The 24113-nt window shown below is 44.6% G+C and overlaps 1 protein-coding gene across 1 annotated transcript in view; it reads right to left on the bottom strand.

The window, feature by feature from the left end:
- Positions 1–6064: 6064 nt before the first annotated feature.
- The window catches only part of DNAH8 (dynein axonemal heavy chain 8), a 314414-nt gene continuing 296365 nt past the window's right edge, over positions 6065–24113 (bottom strand). The window contains exons 89-92 of the mRNA XM_068961103.1: positions 22336–22488; positions 22063–22252; positions 8382–8503; positions 6065–6352 (exon numbers count right to left, since the gene is read on the bottom strand). Of these exons, the coding sequence (XP_068817204.1) occupies positions 6065–6352; positions 8382–8503; positions 22063–22252; positions 22336–22488 (753 nt within the window). The remainder of the gene's footprint in view (positions 6353–8381; positions 8504–22062; positions 22253–22335; positions 22489–24113) is intronic.

The raw sequence follows: 24113 nt of genomic DNA, 5'->3' as shown, positions 1-24113 counted from the left end.
GCCAGAGCTCCCGTAGCTGTGGCACGTGGGCTCAGTAGTTGGAGCACAGTGGTGGTGCACGGGCTAGGTTGCTCCGTGGCTTGTGGGATCTTCCTGGATCAGGACCGAATCCGTGTCCCCTGCATTGGCAGGCGGATTCTTTACCACTGAGCCACCAGGGAAGCCCCCAAACGCTGAGGGCTCTTTTACTAATTACATAGTAGTTAGTAATATTTGATATAGTAATTAGTGATATTTGCCTGACAGTCTCTCTCCCATGCACCTTATCCTTTCCATCCAGACAACAAAAGCGGCTCAAATGAACAAGTCAGAGAAACACGGATGCACCATTTTCTACACACAGTGATGAATTTTATCTCATTACACTCTGGTTTAAAAAAAGAATCCAATACTGCCTTGCAAGGTTCATCAGAGCATAGACTGGGTCCAAATCTCAGCTCTGTCAGTTACCAGCTGGGAGAACTTGGGGAAAGTATTTAGCTTTTCTGGGCCTCAGTCTCCTCCTCTGTGAAATGGTGATAATGCTATCAGACTTCATAGGGTTGTTATAATGGTTACATAAGTTAATTCATGTCAAGGGCACACAGTAACACAGTGCTATTAAGTCACAGGCCTCATCGTGGGCACAGTGAGCACACAGATCTTTGAGTCTTTTTTCAGAGACCCTGGCAGTTATTTATAAGCACTTGGCTAGGAAAACAGCTCTTTTCCTCAAATTGTAATGACAGAAGAAACATCCAACTAGACTCTCCAGGCTATAAACTGCTGTATTTTCCTTTTTTTCCATTATTACGGAATACTGAATATAGTTCCCTGTGCCATACAGAAGGACTTTGTTGTTTACCCATTCTGTTCTTAATAGTTTGCACATGCTAATCGAAGAGTCCCACTCCAACCTTCCCGCACGTGTCTCCCCTTTGGCAACCACAGATCTGTTCTCTGTGTCTGTGAGTCTGCTTCTGTTTCGCAGATAAGCTCATTTGGGTCATATTTTAGATTCCACATATAAGTGACATCACATGGTACTTGTCTTTCTGACTCACTTCACTTAGCATGCAACCTCTGGTTGCATCCATGTTGCTACAGATGGCATTATTTCGTTCTTTTTTATGACTGAGTAATATTCCATTGTATATATGCACCACATCTTCTTTATCCATCCACCTGACAATGGATGTTTAAGCTTAAACTGCTGTATCTTTTCCTGCTCACCATTCATCTCATCAGCTTAGTTTCCGAATGCCCCAATTTGAACTCCACAGCACCTTTCACATGACCTGTTTTACTGCCTTTCTGATGGTCTTCTTTCTCATTCCAGCACTCACTTTACTTTGTCGGGTATGGAGATATAGCCTCCCCACTCACCCCCTCACTTCCATTCCCGTGGTTCCCCACGGTCCTTCTGCCATATTCCCAACACAGCCCGTGCCACATGACCTCCTTCCCCATCATTTGTCTACACTTGCCAGTCAAATTGGGCCACGTGCTGTTCTCTCCTTCTGCATTCGCTCAACACTTGTTGGGGTGCCCCAAAGCCAGACTCTGCTTTCCATAAGCCTGGGACATGATGAGGAGACATACATACATGTTATTAATTCCCAGGGTGAAAATTGCTAAATTCAGCTGCAATCCAAGTGCAGAAAGAGCAATAAACCCTACCTGAGGGAGTGCATGGGCTCATAGAAGCCCTCACAGAACATGAAGAAAGGATCAAGCGGTTCTGGGAGAGCTTTTCGTTGCAGCTTTATTGAGGCGTAATTGAAACACAATAAACTGAACACGTTCAAAGAATACAATTTGGCACATTTTAACATGTCTGAAATCACCGCAGTCAAGAGACTCAACACGTCTGTCACCCCCAAAGTCTGCCTCCTGCTCCTTTGCAGTCTTTTTCTCCTTGCCTGTCCTCCAACTCCTCACCGCAGATAACCACTGTTCTGTTGTAGCTACTGATTAGTTTGCTTTTTCTAGAATTTTGTATATAAATGGAACTATACGTTATGCATCTTTTGCCTGGTTTTTTTTTCACTCAGCATAATTATTCTGAGGTTCATCCAAGTCTGTTCATTAATAGCTTGTTTCGTGTTACTACTGAGCAGTATTCCGTAGAACGGGTGTGCCTTACTTGGTTTATCCATTCAGTTGTGGTTGGAATCGAGTTGTTTCCAGCTGTGGGCTATACAAATGAAGTTTCTATGAGCATTCATGGGTGAGCCTTTGTAGGCACCATGCATTTATTCCTCTTGGGTAAATGTTCAGGAGTGGAGCGCCTGGATCATATATTCAACTTTTAAGAAACCATCCACTTGTTTTCCAAAGAGGTCGTACCATTTTATTACCACATTGCCTCTGGCAATATATGAAAGTTCCAGCTGTTCTATATGGGAAAGTTTTCCTTGATAAGAGAAACAACATGAGGATGAAAATATTTCATGTTTCCTCAACACCAAATAGTCCAAGTAGCAGAAGGAATTGAGCAAGTTGAGTGACAGGGTCGGGGACAGACAGAAATGTTACTTTAGGCCAGCTCATGGAGGGCTTTGGTATTTGGAGTGTATGTTGCAGAAGATGGAAACATTTCAAAGGCTCTTAAGGAGGATTTTACACAGTCTGGTCCCCGTCTCTGGACATTCCGTGGTTTCCCATCTTTATACTGTTCTTTCCCTCACACCATTCCCTTCCTTAGAATGTATCCATCTACTATCTCGGTACCATCTGTGACCAAGACCCAACTGAAATGCTACCTTGTCTTCAAGTTCATCCCTCGCCCTGAGTTTAACCATTTCTTTGCACTTCACCCATGGTCCCAAGGCACATGCACACTACAGGTGAGTCCCATGTTCACCTGAGGTCTTTGATGAAAGACAGTGGGGCCTGTTCACGCAACATCACCCTCAAGACCAGTTCCTTTCACAATATATCTCGGGCCACTTCTCTTTCAGTCTTATTTTTATGCAAAGTCCAAACTAAAAGAACATTTTAAATCAACAAAGGCATAAATCCTGTGGCACATTTTGCTGAGACCAAAATGAGACTACGTGGACTGACTCTAAGGAGGAACCAAAAATTACTTTTTCTCTCTTCCGGCTTCAGCCGGCTTAACCATCTAGTCCTTGGCCCTCTGCTCTTTTATGCTCACCAGGTCTCCCTCACTCAAGTGTGGCAAATTATGTAATTAGTAAAAGAGCAACAATTTTTCTGAGAAAATGGTTATGTGCTTATTCAAGTTCAATGGCTCAAAATATCTAAGGAAAGCATTAAGCGAGCCCAGAGAAGGCAAGCTGACCTGGGCCCCAGCCAGCTCTGTGCAATAGGGAGAGTGGAGGGGTGCTGACCACGAGCAAGACTAGTTTTGGGGGCACCACTTGGAAGCCAGGTGTCCGCTCCTGAGGAAGCCTCAGCACCCATCTCTCTCTCCTCGGGGTTGACACAGTACAAAATAATCCGCAACAGTGGAGAATTCCCAGGAAATGCCATGTGTGTGGCTTTAAACAGTCTGATCCATGATCTTTGCTAGATTCACACCCTTCCCATCTCTTTCCCAAATTTTTCATAGGACATTCAGGTCATTAGAAAACACTGGACTGGGACGTCCCTGGTGGTCCAGAGGTTAAGAATCCGCCTTGAGGGCTTCCCTGGGTGGTGGTTCAGTGGTAATCTGCCTGCAATGCAGGAAACGCAGGTTTGATCCCTAACCCAGGAAGATCCCACATGGGACCAACTAAGCCTGTGCACCTTAGAGCCCATGCTCAGCAACAAGAGAGCCGATGGTGGTGAGAAGCCCAATCACTGCAACTAGAGAAAAACCCGCACAGCAACAAAGACCCAGCATGACCAAAATAAATAAGTAGAATCCACCTTGCAATGCAGGGGACGCGGGTTTGACCCCTGGTGGGCAAACTAAGATCCCACATGCAGAGGAGCAACGGGTCTACCGTGTGCTGCAACTACTGAGCCCATGTGCCCAGCAACAGCCGCGACACGATGCAAGGAAGATCCCGCGCGCTGCAGCTAGGACCCACAGCTGCCAGATAAACAAGTAAATGTGTACATATTTTTTAAAAGAAAAGAAAACATTGAATCTAATTGTTATTCTCTGAAAACATACCGCGACATCCAGGGGGTTAGACAATGTGACTTGCTTCAGTAATTTTGGCAACTGAATGGGAAATGAATACAATGTGCCTTATTTGAGAACCTGTAGTTTGGTTTGCTATAATGTGTTTCGCTTCTGCTCTGCTCATCCCAGACAGAGTGGTTGCTTCCAGAAGCTAGCTTCTCTGTTCAGGTCAGTCTTAGAGGATGCTGTCTTTTTAGTGGGACTACAGGCTGAGGGAAGAGCCCAAACACCTGGGGCTCACTTACTTGATTCTTTAAGAAACGGTCCTGGAAAGTGCTATGGCTTTGACATCGAATCAGGATCAAGAGCACACCAGAGGCCATGGCTAGAATACACTGCACCCTATAATGCACTTTCTACTGCTGGAAAGTACACAAGACCAGGGGTCTCTAACCTTTTTGGCACCAGGGACCAGTTTCGTGGAAGACGATTTTTCTATAGATGGAGGGTGGGAAGGTTTAGGGATGATTCAAGCACATTACATTTATTGTGTACTTTATTTCTCTTATTATTACATCGGTTCCACTTCAGGTCATCAGGCATTAGATCCCCAGAGGTTGGGGACCCCTGCTCTAGATTATTGGAGAAGGCAGTGGCACCCCACTCCAGTACTCTTGCCTGGAAAATCCCATGGATGGAGGAGCCCGGTGGGCTGCAGTCCATGGGGTCGCTAAGAGTCGGACACGACTGAGCGACTTCCCTTTCACTTTTCACTTTCATGCATTGGAGAAGGCAATGGCAACCCACTCCAGTGTTCTTGCCTGGAGAATCCCAGGAACGGGGGAGCCTGGTGGGCTGCAGTTTCTGGGGTCATACAGAGTCGGACACGACTGAAATGACTTAGCAGCAGCAGCAGCAGCAGCTCTAGACTATGGTGGAATTTCTTCTGGGTTCTTCTCTAGACACCTTACCTGGGCTCTTTCTTTTCTCTGATCAGAGTGACACAGGGATGAGAGGGGAGCAAGGCAACTTGAAACATCCCCCTCCTCTAGAACAGAGGGGAGGAAGCTTGAGGATTTAGCTGGGGGCAGGTAAGAGGATTCTAGATGGGAAGACCATAGAGACACTTCTTCATTAGCCAGAAGCTGCCTGAATGTTCAATATAAGACCCCATCTGTTTTGCTAAATTGACAATTTCCTTTAGCAGGAAATAAAGGTTCATATCGAGTTTCAGACTAGCTACGGAGTAAGAAATAGCTCCACTTTTTAAAGACTTTGCTGTTTAAGGCATTCAGCATGTAACCTAATTTCATTTGATGGAGCTTGTTGTTTCCTTCTACATTTGCTGCCTAGAAATGTGTGCTTCATTATCTCCTGTGGAGCTGGAGTTGGGAGGGGAGAGCTCTCTGGGCCTCAAACGCACTTAAAAATAATACTGAATAAAATTAAATTGCAAGGGCAGCCATCCCAGTGGATTTTCTGTCTCAAATATTTCACACCACCAGCTATAAGTCCCAAGGGGGTACTGAGTGGACCCCTCCAGTTCCCACTTCACAAACATGGAGAGAAGACCAAATGCAAAAGAAAACATACTTGCATAAACTCAGGCTTGGGTCGATGTTATTCAAAGGAAAGGTGGGTTTTATTTGAGAGAGACGATTGCCTCTACTAAACTCTTTTTGGGGATGCAACAAATCAATACTTTTAGTTTTTAAAAGTTCAAATCTTCCAAAGTATTCAAACATGAAAATAGGACTTTATCTAAAAAATAATTATAAATGGAATATGACTGCCTGGAATAAAAAAAAACCTTTACTTTTGAAACGTCTTTCAAAATATTGATATGAGAGAAAACACACACATACAAGTGATTGTAAGATATCAACGTTTTAATTTAGAAAGAGTAATCAAGCAATTATCAGGGAGAACGACACGCCTCCCTGAGTCTCTTGACAGAACTGACTGCCCACGTGGCTCCAGGGCCCTCATCAGGTGGAAAGGAACTTACTTGATGTCACACAGAAGGGCCACACCTCTCAGGATCCAGTGATCCGGGGAGAGGACTGTTCGCAAATACACCACAGTGATGAAGGTCAAGTCAGTCCGCCTGGGCTTCTTGTAAATGGGACACACGTACAACTTGGGGTCCTTGGGTGCCGTGGAATTGATGGCAAAGATGTGCAACACGGGCAGCTGTGTGAAGAGCACCTTGGGGGTGGATTCCGTGAGCTTCCCATTCCGTCTGTCCCAGGCTGCTCCGTCCATGTACAGCCCATAAATGTATACGCCTTCCTGGAAGAGCCAAGTAGAAGATAACAGGAAATTTTAAAACGTTACCTGCTGTGAGATGGGCACCCAATGCTGTAACGAAGGTCATCAGTTTGGAAAGAGAATGCACTGCAATCTTAAAATGCTACCCAAAGAAGAAAACACCAGCGGATGCATTCCTTGGTGAAATACTGAGCCCACTGTTCCTCTCTGGCATAGCTGGAGGCTGTGGTCTTCCCAGGTAGCTCAGCTGGTAAAGACTCTGCCTGCAAATGCAGGAGGTCCCAGTTCGATTCCTGGGTTGGGAAGATCCTCTGGAGGAGGGTATGGCAACCCACTCCAGTATTCTTGCCTGGAGAATCCCATGGACAGAGGAGCCTGGCAGGCTACCATCCACGGGGCTGCAAGGAGTCAGACATGACTGAGAGCATGACTTAGTCAGACATGACTAAGCACAATACAGCACATGAGTGCTATAGAAATGCTTCTATTACTGTGATTTGAGCCTGGGGGTGACCGGCCTGGGACCAAAGACTCAGCCAGCAGCACCAGATTGCCTCTGCTGCAAACGAAAGTCTCTGACAAGGGTGTTCTGAGTTGGTGCGGGGTCCTGCAGGAGCACCCAGGACAGGATTCAGAGCTGGGTGCCACTCGGGATCTCAGCCTGCACTGAGCAAGCCAACAGGTGGTTCTAACTTCATCTGAGTGTCCCCAGAGGTCAGACATGCAGAGCAAGAGCAGAAGTGATGGGCAGGGCAGGGGAGAATCGGTCCAAGAGTGGCTGACCTCATCCTGTATCTGTCTTTCACACAGTAGGACGTACACTTGAGGGCCTCACCAGTAAACCAGGAGACAACACACACACACACACACACACACACACACAGAACAAAATGTAAAAGACATGACTTGAACGTCAACACACGCTTGTTAGAGGGGCTGCCTAATGAACAGCACTGACTGAGGCCAAGTGTGGTGACTGCAAGTGAAAGGTCACCATGAGTTGGAATGCTCAGGGAGGTTTGTGGAGGAGAGGGCCTTGGAGGGTGCGCTGCGCTTGGGAACACAGAGGAGAGAGGGTGGGCATCAACAGAGGCAGGATCATCAGGAAAGTCCAAGCATTTTATTTAGCAGCAGGGTCAATGGTTATAAAATAAGTTAGGGCTTAATGGCAGAAGACTGTCAATACCAGACTGAAGAGCTTGAACTTTATCTTATAGGCAGTAGGAAGCCATAGAACATGTGCTCAGTAAGAAAAGTCTAAAGGGAATCACGGGGCAGACTCCAACAATCACGCAAGCTCATAAGACACACTTATGTAGAAGATGGTGGCCATTTTTCCATTTCCAGTGAGGACTGGGTAAGAGAAAGGAAATCTATATTATAATAAAAGAGAGGGAGGTTAGCTGCAAAGTTTTTTCTAAAATCTCTCTTGTGGGCTAAGAGTATAAGAACCATACCTCTTGAACCAAAATCTGAAGTACATGATCTGACAGTAAAACCAAGGGGAATCCCAGAAAATTAGCACATTAGATACCATCATTAAATCTGGGGCATGGTATGGTGTGTGCACCAGGTCCGACTCTTTGCGACACCATGGATGATAGCCCGCCAAGCTCTTCTGTCCATGGACTTTTCCAGGCAAGTTGTCCTTCCACCCAGGGTCCTGCAGCTAAGAAGGGACATGACTGGAACTGGCCCCAGAGCTCAGGACTGCCAATCCTGTTAGTTTCTACTGCCCTTAACCCTCATTAATTCTGTGAGTGCCCCACAGCAATGGATGGAGACGCGTAGAAAGTCGTTTTGAGCACACACAAATGTAACTTGTAATTACAAAGAATGCAGTCTGGGGACTTCCTGGTGTTTATCATTCATTCCCACTCTGGCAAAATGCAGGAGGAGTTGGCACTGAGGTCTCCTGGTTACAACCAAGGAAACTCTCACTGCAAAGCCAGAGGACCTGATGGAGATGCTCATAGGTCCATGTTCAGCAGAACTTGAACTTGGAGCCCCAGCTCCAGAAGTGGCCCTGCTCTTGCCCAGTGGCACCTACCACAGGGGGTGATGTGACCTCCTCCTTGGTCTGCCGCAGAACTTCGTTGTGGATGGTCACGGAGTCCAGGGCCCAGCCTTTGTGGGCACGGGTCACTTCTTGCCTCATTGCAGTCAGGAAGCCTTAGAAAGGGAGAAAGAAATGATCGTGATGCCTTGGTGCAGACTACTCTAGTAACAAGAGGGGGAATTGTGTAGTTATCTGCTTATCCATCGCCAGATGTGTGCCCATCCGAGAGCAGCTGACATCAAACCTCAGAAGGGATGTTTCTTTCAATGTTTTGTTTCAGTCAACTAAATATGTCTCGCCAGCAGACAGCCGGAAAACAGCACCGTCTCTGCCTCAGACAAGGTCGCAGTTTGAAATTCCCCTGGGATTTCAACTACTCTAGTCTTCTAAGGGTTGTAACCCAGTGTTAGCGTATAGTCTCTGTTTGAAAATCCAGTATCAAGCAATAATATTGGAATGGTAAAATATTCTGAGAACAGCATTCCAATTAAAACTGGAATCAAACCATTATCAAGCATCTATTTGCGCTAATGAAATAATTTCATTTAGTCTAGGAAATAAGGCGTAATGCCAAAATAGAAAGCCTGACTTTCAATTTGATCAAACAAAGCAATCACACCGGAAAGGAATGCTCCATGTTTTAATGTGCATAATACAGTTATTTTAAGACAATACATGGTTCTGTATATTGTGGCCTTTCTTTAAATGTAATATTTGCAAATCATTGCCATGCAATTCAATTAGAGACGTCTCTCTTGGAGAGTAGCATTTCATATTTTAAAACTATACCTTAAACTTCAAAATGGACTTCAAAATCTTAGGATACTTTCAGTTCAGTTCAGTCGCTCAGTCGTGTCCGACTCTTTGTGACCCCATGAATCGCAGCACGCCAGGCCTCCCTGTCCATCACCAACTCCTGGAGTTTACCCAAACTCATGTCCCCTGTAACCTATATATTACATTTTGGCCTCCATGTTAATATCGGAAATCATGAGCCCCTTTATTCACAATCACAAGTACATTTTGGAAGTGTGTATCCCTATTACTCCTAGATACATGAACTGTGAGAACTTTAATGCACAAATCAACACGGAAGTGGTAATATTTTACCAGGTTTGAATGGGAGTGGAAAGAAGAGGGAAAGTTACAAGGCATAAAGGCAGGCAGTGAGTTAACACCTGTTAGAATTGGAAAGAAAGAACAGGAACTCCCCTGGTGGTCCAGTGGCTAAGACTCTGGGCTTTCAATGCAAGGGACCCAGGTTCAAGCCCTCGTCAGAGAACTGGATCCCACATGCCACAGCTAGGAGTTCACATGCTGCAACTAAAGATTTTGCATGACCATGACCTGGCACAGCCAAATGGATAAGTTTTTTTTTTTTTTAATAAATAAAGTAGGACTCTAGCCTGCCTAGTGAAAAAGTCAAGTTCTCTCCATTCTCAAGTCCCCCCCTCATTATTGTTAGACACTTGGGGAGGTACTCATTCATTCATTCATTCATTCACTAAGTCCCTTAGAAGTGGCCACCATATACCAGGTATGCTAGAGGTGAGATGCCCCCAGTGATGAAGAGGCCATCCATGGACCCTGCATTCAAGGAGCTCAGACTACAGGGAAAGTGGACTGAAGCAGGACATACACCTTGATGCCATTGTAAGTAAAGAGGTGAGAACAGAGTGGACCACTCAAGAAGACAGCTCAGGGATGGCTGAATTGAGAAGATGAAGTCAAAGACTACTGAAAATAAATGAGTTTTCCAGATGGGATAATTCCGGGTAAGGGAACAGCAGGTGCACAGGCTCGGAAGTCTAGGCCTACAAGTGAGGCAATAGTGGCAGATGAGGTTAGAACAAAGGCAGAGGCAGGGTTTTGCAGGGTCAGACTTTGGACCTGGTGACTTTGTGAATGGTGAGAAGCCACTGATTATCTGAAGCAGGCAAATACTTTAGTTGTATTTGCATCTTATAAAGTTTACTCAGAGCTCTCACTAAAAGCAGGATTTAGGAAACTCAAGAACCCCTGCATTAATCCAAAAGAAAAGTTGGTCAGTCAACCAGAGGACCTAATTGAAGGTCTTCCACTGGGAGGCATGTGGAACTTCCCTGACCAGGGATTGAACCCATGCCCTTTGCAGTGGAAATGTATAATCATAACCACTGGACCACCAGAGAAGTCCTATAAGTGATTCTTATAAAGTTAAAGTTTCATGGAACAAGAGTGCGTAGTAGGAAAGGATGGTTTTATGATGCAAAGTGTTAAATACAGGGAGTAGGAAACACGGTAGACGTTTGCCTGCAGCAATTGCTGGTCCAGACCCTTCTGTAGTCTACATGTGGAGTCACTTGAGATGGTCTGATCAAGTATGTGATTAAATACAGGGGAATCCCACTTTTTTAGTAGTCAACATGTCGTGTGTTTGGTAGTCAGGTGGATGCCATGCCATGACAACTCGCTTTAGTTGTGTCCGGCTCTGCAACCCCATGGACTGCAGCCCTCCAAGCTCCTCTGTCCGTGGGATTCTCCAGGCAAGAATACTGGAGTGGGTTGCCATGCCATCCTCGGGGAATCTTCCTGATCCAGGGATCAAACCTGGGTCTTTTATGTTTCCTGCATCAGCAAATAGGCTCTTTATCACTTGCACCACCTGGGAAGCCCAGTCAGGTATATATGACCACAGTAATAAAATCCAATCCTCCACTCTAAGTGACTCCATGAAAATGTCATTTTCATCACTCAACTTTAAGCTTGCATCCAAGTAGAACACTCAGAATTAAATTGACCCTATTTTATGATATTTCAAAATTCATCGTTGATCTATGAATCTACAAAGTCATAATGCATAAGGCATGAATAATGACTAACTATCCATCTGCACTAGTTGAAAAACTGGATTTTTCTATAATATTTTAAGTTCCAAATTGCAAATTTGACCTCACTTGCTATGGCACTCAGAACAACGTAGTAGATGCCAGGTGAGGGGGTGAGAAAGATCCTTTCTCATGTAACACACCCAAGACAAGGACCTCAGTTGATGGTGGAGTGTTCTGAAAAAGTTCTGTTATGGTTAAGGAGACACCACCTTCTCTCATCTCCCTGCTGGGGAATACGCATGATATTGTCTGGCTGACTTCAACAGTAAGCCTCCTAATGTTTAGGAAGCACTCTTGGTTATGCCAGGAGATGAAATCTAGAATGCATATTACCTTGAGCTATTAAGAAAGGAAAATTTTCAATAAATAATTTGAGGCCTGAGAGCAGAGGGTAGGAAATCATTCCATGGCTCATTCCTACTCAGAACATGGAGAAGATACATATTTTTTTTCAAGTTTTGATAGCTTTTTTTGGGCCTCCTAAAAAGAAGAACATGATCTTGCAGAATTCAAACTGAATTGCAAATCCACTGAATTGCTCTTTATTGAATTTTAAAAATGAATGATCATCTTTCTTATAGACTGATATCAAGTCTAATGAAATCAAAATCTCTTGTTTTCTGAAACCTATATAATTTTAAAAGACTATTGATATATTTTTCTTTATAAAGGCTTGAGAAGTAGTACTTTTGTCTTGGCACTAATTTAATTTTAATAATTCTTAAGCCGAATTTCAATCATCAGTGGTGGGAAAAGTGATTCAGGCGTTCATGTGTTTGACTCAGAAGTGAGAAACAAAAAGCTGGGGAAAGTCCTTAACAAAAATAATCTATTTTTCTTGAGATTTAACTATCCACACAAAAATGGGTTTTGATTTAACCATTCAAACATCTGAGTGTCATGTGGGCTAACTGAGGTGCTTTAAATTTTCTTTGCCTTTCTAACTCATACAGTATAATGAATTGTTAACACTCGTCAAGCTTGTTCTTTTGCAAAATGTACTTTTAAGCTTGGATTATAGTCTGGAAACTCAGGCCTAAAAAAACATTTGTTATGTCTTAATTCCTCTAATAGTCATGACCCAACATTTCAGCAAACAAACTACTGTTGTTTGACCTGTGCAATCAGTTGGCTTGAAGGAAGCTGTAGAAGGCTTTCGGTATCAATTCAAACAAGGTCTTGGAAGCGACAGAATAAACAACTAATCAGGAATGCTATTGTTGTTGTTCAGTCACTAAGTCACATCCAATTCTTTGCAGCCCCAAGGACTGCAGCATGCCAGGCTCCTCTGTTCTCTACTATCTCCCAGAGTTTTCTTAGACTCATGTCCATTGAGTTGGTAATACTATCTAACCTCTGCTGCCTTCTCCTTTTGCCCCCAATCTTTCCAGCGTCAGGGTCTTTTCCAGTGAGTTGGCTCTTTGCATCAGGTGGCCAAAGTATTGGAGCATCAGCTTCAGCATTAGTCCTTCCAATGAGTATCCAGGGTTGATTTCCTTTAGGATTGACTGGTTTGGTCTCCTGGCTGTCCAAGGGACTCTCAAGAGTCTTCTCCAACACCACAGTTCAAAAGCATCAATTCCTCTGTGCTCAGCTTTCTTTATAGTCCAACTCTCACATCCATACATGACTACTGGAAAAACCATAGCTTGACTATACAGACCTTTGTCAGCAGAATGATATCTCTGCTTTCTATCTCTGCTTCTCTGTCCAGGTTTGTCATGTCTTTGCTCCTATCAAGGACAAGTGTCTTTTAATTTCATGGCTTGCAGTCACCATCCACAGTGATTCTGGAACCCAAGAAAATAAAATCTGTTACTGCTTCCACTTTTTCCCCTTCTGTTTGCCATGAAGTGATGGGAACATATGTCATCAAACCAACTTTTTCACCCTCCTCTTTCACCCTTATCAGGAGGCTCTTCAGTTTGTCTTCCCTTTCTGCCATTAGAGTGGTAACATTTGTGTATCTGAGGCTGTTGATATTTCTCCCCACAATCTTGATTCCAGCCTGTGATTCATCCAGCCCAGCATTTTGCATGATGTACTCTGCATAGACATTAAATAAGCAGGGTGGTAATATACAGCCTTGACGTACTCCTTTCCCAATTTTGAATCAGTCCGGTTCCATGTCCGGTTCAAACCGTTGCTCCTTGACCCACATATAGGATTATCAAGAGACAGGTAAGGTGATATGGTACTCCCATCTCTTTAAGAATTTCCCACAGTTTGTTGTGATCTACACAGTCAAAGGCTTTAGCATAACCAAGGAAACAGAAGTAGATATTTTTCTGAAATTCTCTTGCTTTCTCTATGAATGATGGTAATTTGATCTCTGGGTCCTTTGCTTTTTCTAAACCCAGCTTGTACATCTGGAGTTCTTGGTTCACATACTGCTGAAGCCTAGCTTGAAGAATTTTGAGCATAACCTTGCTAGTGTGTGAAATAAGCACCATCACGAAGGTTCTTCTCTATTTCACAAGGAGTTGGTTGGTATTCTGTAATGATGATCCTATAGGCAACGCTTTTTTTCCTTTAATAAATGAACCAGTCCTTAGGTAATGAGCCTTTGGTTGTTCAGTATTTCCTGTCTTGTCCGTTACTAAGCCGCCCATGAGCATTTTGAAAGATGAGCAGAAATGATGTTCCTGCCATAAGATTATGACAGGCAGTTTTTTCCCCAAAATGAGAAGCGAATGCAGTTCATTGGTAAGTTAAATAAAAGGTCAGAAATCATTAAGCAAAGATGACGATGATTCATCCAGTTGAATAAAAATGCCTCAGGCACCTTTCCTGATGCTTTGTTCAATGCTGTAAGGTAGGGATCTTAATCTTGGCTGAAAATTTGAAATATCTGGGAAGACTTTGAAATTTCCAATTCCCTGGTCATAGCCCAGATAAGTTAAATCAGAATCTCTAGAAGTGGGACCAGGCTTCAGTACTGTTTTAAGGCAGGGTTTCTCAAAGTTCACAGTTAACGCCAAGGGAAAGATCGCTTATTAAAATGCTGGTTCTGATTCAGTAGGGAGGTTGAGAGTAGGTCCTGAAGATCTTCATTTCTATCAAGCTCCCAGGTGATGTTGCTGCTGCTGGCTGCTGGCCCACATACTGAGTAGCAATGGTCTAAGGCCCAGGTTCCTCACATCTTAGAATGACCAAAAGATATTTTAAGACTGATTATATAGACTCTAATGAACTCATCCCTAGAGGTTCTGAAGTCACTGGTTTGGGCCCCAGGGATTAGCATGTATTAAAACCTCCCCACGTGATTCTACTCTGCGGGCAGGATTGAGAACCTCTGCTCTGTAAAAAATATCTGTGTGACAGGCCAATAAGAGATCACAGACGCATATTTGTTTGCAGAACAAATTTGGCAAGTGGGAAGAGACATGCCCTATGATACAAGCAAAAAATGAGGAAGGCTGTCAGTAATGCAAGCTGAGTCTTCCCAGAGTCCCCTGATATGCATATATTTTCTGAAATGCTGTTAATCCAGGACACGGAGTATAAGCCGGAGCACTGGGGCTAATTCTCTTGGCCAGTTTGGGATCTGCTAACCCGCTGGGTCTCACGTGCCAAAATGTAATTTGGTAACTGCTCTACCTTGCCTGCCCCTTCTCTGCTACTCCATGCCTCCTCTCCCTTCACCCAACCTTACACCTCTCTGCTCCCTCCCCAACCTTTACGCTGTTCCCGCTGGAGTGGGTCCGTGGTTAACAGGCTCTCCCATGTGTTCCATGTCTGCACAGAACATTCTCTCTATCTTCTTTCCCTTCCTGGAGGCTGGCTCAACCCTAAAGACCCTGTCCTCCCCAACTGCCCCTCCACCCTGGATGAGAATCTCTGCTGCTTGGACAATCACCCTCTGTCCACACGCCCCTCCCCTCACTGTCCCTGCCAAGTGCCCACCGGTCCCCATTCACAGAGCCTCCGGCCGCCTTCTGGGTCTCTTCAGAATCCCACTCAGCATCTTGACCTCTCAGTTCCAAAGACCTGGTCCTCAACTCCACCCCCTTTTCTTCACTTCTTCCCCTATTTAGAGCAGGCCCATCTTTTTCATCACTCACCCAGCAGAACTCCACTGCTAAACAAATCCAGGTGTCCTTCTTCTTAAACTCATTCCAGGCTGCTGAGCAAACTGAGACGAGCACACAGTTGCCACCATGGTTTCACCACCGCTAGCCTTGATGGGATTGTCAAAGCCATCTAGCAATCCTTTCCTCCTTAGCCCTTTCTCGAACTTCTGCTACTCTTCTTAAATCTCTCCTCTAACACCCTGCTCCTGAGATCACTTTGCCTCCTCACAGGGAAAAATAGAAAGCATCAGATGGAACTTCTCTTAACTTCTTGCCACCATACCAGCAAACTCATTGGCATCTACGCTCATTCCTTCCTTGTTACCTTGTTACAGCAGGTGGGGTATCCCTCCTCCCGCCTGGAGTGCATCCCTCCACTTGGGGGACCACTCCTTCTGCTTCTTTCGTCCCCCTTGTGGTATCTTTGTTTTCTCTCTCTCTCTCCTGGCTTCTTCCCGCCAGTATTTGAATAGGCTCAAGCTTGTCTTACCATTAAAAGAAGGAACAAAATATTTTCTTCTTACAACTGTTCCTCCAACTCCCTTCTTCTCTTCCAAGTCCAATTTCTCGAGGGAATTTTCCATGCTCTCCATCCTCACTCTCTGCCTCCCCGTTTTCTGGCCTCTCACTCACCCTGAAATCTGACTCCTCCACCTCCCCACCCACTCCACTGAGACTTCTCTCGCCCGCAGTCTCCTGGTTGATAAGGCTATCTGGCCATCTGGGGCCCTCCCTTACTTGACCTCTGGCAGCGTCTGTTACTCCTTCTTCCCATACACCCCATCTTCCACCACACTATGCAATTCCTGGTTTCCCTCTTTCAAGCTGTTAGGATGTGAGGGGCTATTTACAAGAGTCAGGGTGATCTGGAGGGTGGGCATGTACAAGCAAACGGAGCAGAATCCTGGTGAGGATGGTTTAGCGGGGAGATGGACAGCTGGTAGTCCTGGTGAGGTTTCCAGAGGATGGAATAGTTCACGGAGACAGTTGGAAGTAAGAATCAGAAGCTAACCCTGGGACTTTTGATGAGTCGGTCATAAGTAGAGAGAAACAATTGCATCTGCGAGAAGGACTGAGGTCATCAATGAAGGGACCAGGGCCAAGGGCAGAACTTGCCTGAGAAGAGCCCACAAAGTGGGCTGAGGAGCCGCCCTCTGAGAGGCAGGAGGAGAACCGAGGTAGGTGGTGGATGGAAGCCAAGGTGTGAAATGAAGCTAGCAGGGGGATCTAGCCCTGGTGGCCTTGGAGAGAGCAGTTTCTGCGTGGTGATGAAGCCAGCCAAACGACAAGGAACTAAGTGGGGGTGAGGACGGTGACCATGGGCAGAGACTAAAATCATAAGGGATGTGGTTGAGGCTGAAGCCAGGGCACCAAGCCCCTGCCCTGCAAGGGCGAGAAGGATGGGCTCCCATTCACTCGGAGGTCCTTCTAAGGCGGCCACAGTCCTCCTCTGGTCCTGGGATTCAGGGTCAGGGCAGTGAGCACTATCACCCAGACTGAGGTCTGGAACCCTGGCAACCCTTCACCCAGACTTCCTCAGATGTTAGGGGCAGCTCTGGGGCACACTTGGGATTGTTATAAGATCAGAAAAAATCCCCAGTCCCTTCCAATCCTAAAGTTCTATTAATAACCCTGCTGTACTCATCTGCCCAACAAACATCAAGATTTTATGACTATCTTCAAGATAAGCATCCAGAAATTGCTGGCAGCTGCCAATGTTGCCTTAAAAACAAATACACAGGACTTCCCTGGACAGTGGATAGGAGTCCTCCTTCCAACACAGGGGCACAGGCTTGGTCCCTGGTCCAGGAAGATTCCACGGGCTGTGGGCAACCAAAGCCCATGGACCACAGCGACTGAAGCCTGTGTGCTGCAAGTACTGAAGCCCAAGCGCCTGCAGCCTGTCCCCTGCAACGAGAGAGGCCACCGCAGTGACAAGCCTGTCCTCTGCAACGAGAGAGGCCACCGCAGTGACAAGCCTGTGCCCTGCAACGAGAGAGGCCACCGCAGTGACAAGCCTGTCCCCTGCAACGAGAGAGGCCACCGCAGTGACAAGCCTGTCCCCTGCAACAAGAGAGGCCACCGCAGTGACAAGCCTGTCCCCTGCAACGAGAGAGGCCACCACAGTGACAAGCTTGTCCCCTGCAACGAGAGAGGCCACCGCAGTGAGAAGCCTGTGCACCACAATGAGGAGTAGCCCCCATTCACCACGACTAGAGAAAGCCCACATGCAGCAACAAAGACCCAGCACAAGCAAAAATAAATAAATATGTTTTTTTTTTTAAAAGAACAAATACACAGGCAAGAGGTTATAGGTGATTTTTACAGGAACAAAAGATAACAGGACAAAAATTGTCCATCTCCTTGCTTCAGTAGACTCCCTTCTAACTGAAAATCTTGATTTGTAGTGGTGGATACTAACTTGCTGCTGATATCTGCTACAACAGACCTGGTGTGGCTTGTCCAGACCCTAAAGAACAAAACAGAAAAGCTAGAGCAGTTTGGCATCCAAATGGCATCACGCTCCAGATTGAGTTCAACATTTGGAAAATAATGACAGTGCAGGGTCTCATGCCTCTGTGTGAGAGCACGTCCAGCCTCTGCCTCCCTTTCATTTGCAGCACCTGTGAGTCACACCAAACTGAATGGCAAAGCGAGGCTATCAACTAAAAGGTTTTGGAAGGCAGGCAATTCCCTTGGCTTGAAGTCAAGCGCATGTCCGCTCATAATCTCTGAGTTTAAACACATCCCTATCTATGACACAGACACACACAAATCAGAATCTAAGTCATGTGTACATGATGCTGAAAAGGTACACTTGTGGGAACAAGAGACCACACAATCCTTCGAGAACGCTGAGCAGCACAGTCTTAAACGATATGTGTATGTATGTGCACCAGTTACTGCTGGGGAGCCGCAGTGGAGCACAAAGGTTCTCCTGAGCCTGAGTTATCCACTGGGAGGCAGTTCCACGCTATGCCCAAAGCTGGGCCATTGAACAAATGTCACAGGGTCATGGGCACAGAGAGCTTGACCACGTCAATAATCAAATCTAATTGCCACCTGATTGAGCTCGTCAGTTGCTACAGAAATTCTTGTGAAGGGGGCTGAACACACGAGATTAGTTCCAGGGTGGCTGGCTGACAGTCTCTTCAATAGGACGAAATATCAGACCACCACACAGTGACAGAACAGTGCTACAAACAGGGTGAGATCAGACACAGACTGGGGCAGGGAGAGGGTGGCAAATGAGGCCCGTCACCTGTCCCTGCAGCATCACTTAGGCCCAAGGGGCGCTCACCAGGGGCATGATGGGAAACACACATCAGACAGTATCAGATGCCATGTAACATTACAAGAACACAAAACAAATGGTCATAGGTGAAAGAAACATTTTCAAGTAGTCTACAATCTAGGTGATTTTGACTATATATATTTCTGAAAAAATTATGGCATCTTAGTAAACAGCATTGTGTTTTATCAAATCATGGTTTCTTTAAACAATTCACTTAGAGACTTCCCTGGCGGTCCAGTGGCTAAGACTTCGCCTTTTAATGCGGGGTGTGTTTGTTTGATCCCTGGTCCAGGAGCTATGATCTCACATGCCTTTCAACCAAAAAGCCAATACATGAAATGGAAGCAATATCGTATAACAAATTCAACAGAGACTTTCAAAATGTTCCACATCAAAAGAAAAATCTTAAAAAAAAAATAGTCATTGAAAAATAATTTACTTAAATCTTTTGGGCCAAAACATTATTTCATGGAAGGGGACTGGGTTAGATGATATAAAACCCACGAGTTACACTATGTCGAGAAATCAATGCCGAGGTCAGATAGTGGCCAGAGAAGCTTCCACCTGGAGAGGACTTGATCTGCTTGCATGCTGCCGGTGAACATGCATGGGGTTGCTGCAACCTCTCTGATTCGGCCAGGTAAGATGGAACTGCAAGTGATTTGTGTCCCATGTCAAGAAAAGGCAAAGGAAGCAGAGAAGTGATTGGTAGGTAGGGCAATCTGACTTCCACTCTTCTGTGCTACAAACAGAAAGCAAGGCTGTAGGATGTTTGAATAAGTGCAAGACTTTCAGAGACATGGAGAGCCATGAGAGAAGGAATCCAAGTTCAGTTTAAAAACAGAAATGAAGAAAAAAAAAAATGGAAAGGATCAACGTTATTAACAAGGCAAATAAGAAAACTGATTTGAATTTATATTTCTTTAAATGTTGCTCTGGTTTGTAACACTTCTTAATAAATAGTAACAAATATTAGTTTATATTAATACTTTGCTATTGAAAGTCACGTTTCTAATGGAAAAAAGCAATTGCTCAAAGAGACTGTGCTGTGGGAAAGCCGTGGACAAATCAACCCCACTCCCTTGGCTTCTAAATGTTAAAAACACACTTAACAATCTCACCTTTTTTTTTCCTAATCGCTGATTTGAAGTCTGCTGGCACACCTGCCCAGCTGGATGTCCCTCCTGCACAAGCTGACGAGTCCAGGGCTCCTGCTCATCCTCCCAAGCGGCCCTTCTCCCAAGGCTCCCGGTCTTGTGCTTGGCCTTCAGCCTCAGCCACTGCTACCCCCCACTGTCTCAAAGATCCCCGCTGAATCACCCCATCAGATCCGCCTCCGCCTCTGCACCTGGTCAAGGTCTCGGGCTGTCTCCCTTGGACCCGAGAAGAGTCTCATTGCTGTGGATATCCTCCTTTCAGTCTACTCTCTACCATCACCTCACTTTTGGTGACTTCCTGTTGCCTTTATGATGCCGCCCAAACACCCCCCAAAGTCCTCACCCCCCGAAGCCCCTGCTCCTGCTTCCTGAGCTCAGGCCACCCTGGTCTCTCCCTGGACATGCCTTGTCTGCTCAGGTCTCTGTCCGGGATGCTCTTATCTCCAGCCTCTGCCTCTGCGAACTCCACTCACCAGCCCCGGGTGCAGCTCTTCTCAAGCCCGGCCTCGGGGGAAGGTACCTCTCTGTCCTCTCTGCCTGTGCGGCACTTGGTTCTACGTGGGTGGAGCGTTTACCACATTGTGTTAAAATTGCTCATGTTTATGTCCTACTGACCAGATTATGGGTGCCTTTGGGGCAGGAACCGGGTCTCAGAGAAAGCACCTAGTGGATGGGCTGGCAAATGAAAGATGGTTGAACAATCCTAATCAAGTTAAATGTTATTTCTATAAGCTCCCAAGCTGGGAATAGCCTGGTGACAGCTTACTGAAACTGAGGGCTGGTATGGAGGAAAGAGACTCGTAAGTAGAGACAAGAATCTAAGAACCATAATAAAAAATTTTTTCCTCGCAAAATTCAATGGGAATTCTGGGAGATAAACAGATAAGTGAAATCTTGGGGCTGTTCTTCACAAATCTAAAGTCTATCGACATAATAATGTGCCATGTATTGGGTTGGCCAAAAATTTCATTTGGGTTTTTTGATAAGATGGTACAGAAAAACCTGAATAAACTTCTTGGCCAACCCAGTATAATTTGCTAAGTTCCTAAAAACCACCATGATCAATGTTTTAAACTTAGAAAATGTTAAAGCACTTGAAAGTTTATGAACTGAATGAATGCATGTACACAGAGAACAAATGAATGTCTACTATTTATTAAGTATTATTTATACAAAGAAAAATGCACAACTCATAAATATAAAGCTTGATAAATTTTCACCAAGGGAATATAGCCCTGAAACCAATATCCAGATCAAGAAGTAGAACATTCCCAGACCCCTCGAACCTCCTTGTGCCCTTTGGCAATCACTGCCCTTTCCCACAAGGGTAACCACTATTCTGACTTTTAAGACCTTGGATCTATTTCACTTATTTTGGTTCCTTGCATAAATGGAATCATACAATATACATACATCACAAAGAATATGGTAGACATACATTATAATGCGTCCTGCTTGACTTCCTTCATTTAATATTATTTTATGAGATTCAACCATACTGCTGAGAGTAATGTGAGTGTCTGCTAAGCTGCTACGGAGTAATGATAGTGCATCTAAATTTGTAAGTGTGAATACTTCACAAATTGTACTACTAATGGGCCTATAAGGTGCTGGACTGTAAGGAACCCAGTGTCTCTTCATTCTTGCCAAGAGTTACTTGAAAAAACTATCCATGTCATAGCAAGAAAAAAAAATGGTTGCATTTCTGAACTTTTATGAACTCTATGAGATCTAGTCTGAAACTTATTCAGTAAGTATTTCTATAATTAAGGAATATATGCAGTGGGATCACAAAGCACTTTTTCGGGGGAGAGGAAAAAAAATACAAGCAAGCAGGGACAGACTCTAGAAGTGCACTGAATAAAACTTCTGCCACACGGTCATTTTAAAAATCAGTCTAATTTTCTGAACCTTAGGAACATTTTCCTTTGCATATTCTGGTGCTTCATTTTTGTCACTTTCATAAACATTTAAAAACTAATGTTTGAACAAAACCTTTTCAGTATTTCACATTGTTCTAACCACCGACTTGCTTGCTTAAGTGGGTGAGAAGAAAAATGGAATTTTGCCCCTATATTGTGGAAGCAATATGGCAGACAGAATTTCAGACTGAATTCGTAAAACAAATACAGAAGGTTCATCTGTTGGTCCACACCTCTGAAAGCATAATCCCAGCACGCAGCAAGCCGCACCTCTATACCGTTTTGTGTAACATACATTTATCACACAGTGCTACTATACAACCACTCATGACGTCCAAGTCCTATGAACACCTACCTTGAGGATTGAAGAAACCAGTCATCCAGAACACATTGGGCCTCCCTTCAAATATCCAGGTAGAAAACTGAGCATTTCTTTCCAAAAGTTCAGTAAACCAGAAGCCCAGAGTGGATGAGTCCCAGGACACTCTTTTCCAGATCTGGGGTATACGGGCATCGTACATGTTGTCCAGAGCATCTCTCAAGTTCTGGAAAAAAGACGTATTTAAAATCTGAGAAAAAGAAAATTCAACAAAAGAGGGAAACGGCTACTGAGATGGTCACAGCTCACCTCACTCATAATGATCGTGCCTTCAATGGCCAATTTTAGATCACTCAGGCTACTGCGAAGTATTGAAATGACTTTTTGCATTCTGTCAATTTCTTGTCTGAGAAATATGTTCATTGAATTAAGATGCCCCATCTTCATCAAACGAGCTTTCACCTAACACAAAGCATAAAATAATGGAGATGAAAAAAAAAAATTATCTGCCCGTTCTTTTCCAAGGATCCCTCCTCTCTCTAGTCTCTTTTTCCTCTGGATGTATCTCTACAAGCCCAAGTGAACTCTAAAATATCTCTTGCAGAACCAAATTCGCCATTAAATTTCCCATTTTCTGGGCTTCAAAAACTCCTGTCCAACTAAAATGATTTTTATTTCCTACTGATAGTACTTAGTTGATAATTGGAAAAGTACTTTGAAAAGCTGAAATAAAATTTTACTTTTTTTCCCCTTTCAAATGATTAAGTACTAAAGTGTCGGTTAAATATTCTTTTGCAATTTAACCTTTGTAAGAATATAGTCTGGAATACTTATTCTCACAGTGCTTGTAGAACCATTATTAGAAATGTCACAGAAAGTGAATACAGCCAAAATCTTTACAGAACAGTTACCAATAAATATGATTGGCTGCAGTATCCTGACTGTTGTTGCTCTGGCCAGGGTGACTAAAGAGAGCCTTTCACAATCTAATCAATGAAAATATTTGATTTTGTGGAAGGGCCATAAAGCACCTGTCATTTTTTCCTTCTGGTATATAATTTATTGGTTATTTTGAAGAGATCAATAATAAAGCATCTGGTCACAGGAACAATAAAATATAACAATTATTGGGAAATAGGCCAATACATATACACATTTCAATTCAGTGACATATGCCCCAGAAAAGACTGACTATGAATACTGGCAAGAACTCTCGAGAGAGCTGAACTTTCTGTGGGCCACAATCAAACAAATGCCAGAACAGGAGGGGTGAGGATAGATACATGGAGTAGGAGGGAAACTGGGAATGAGGCACCAGTCCACAGAGGCACCAGAAAGCCAGGGAACTGCAGCATTCTTGGATGCCCACTGGCTCCTCTTGAAGAGGAGGAGTCTCCCTCACGGGAGACTAGAGACAGATGGGCTCTAGGCTCTTCTGGACCGCCCTCCCTCCTCATGCTACAGAACAGGTTTTCTGGCATGGTGCCCATGTTTCCTACTCAGCAGTGGCCATCTCTGATTAACTGCAGCTGGGCCACTTCTGGTGTGTGAGGGACAAGAGGGGAACAGTGATGTGAAACTGAACACCTGGATGGGACTACCTGCACAGGTTGAGCAAGTGATCTTGAAATCCTGGTTACATATGCCAGCGTGCAAGCTCAGTTGCTCAGCTGTGTCCAACTCTCTGTGACCCCATGGACTGTAACCCACCAGGATCCTCTGTCCATGGGACTTTCCAGGCAAGAAAACTGTAGTGGGTTGCCATTTTCTCCTCCAGGGGATCTTCCTGATCCAGGGATCAAACCCAAGTCTTCTGGGTCTACTGCCTTGGCAGGCAGATTCTTTACCACTGAGCCATCTGAGAAGCCCCCTAAACGTGCCAGTGGAGGTCTCTAACCAGTCTGACACACCAACCTTCAGGTAGTCACCTAAATTCCTGGTTCCAGAACTTACGATTTTGCAGGCTCCATTGCTTTCTCTGTTCTCATCTTGAGCCCTTCCGCCTCTAGCAGCTAAATAGCTTATATATCATCCTGCTTAAATCATGACTGCATTGTGGAAATTAACATTTTAAGGAAAAGGGAAAT

Source organism: Capricornis sumatraensis, chromosome 22 (assembly GCF_032405125.1).
Source record: "Capricornis sumatraensis isolate serow.1 chromosome 22, serow.2, whole genome shotgun sequence".
NCBI lineage: Eukaryota > Metazoa > Chordata > Mammalia > Artiodactyla > Bovidae > Capricornis > Capricornis sumatraensis.
Note: the sequence above shows the minus strand (reverse complement) of the source record. Positions and strands in the feature narration are given on the sequence as shown.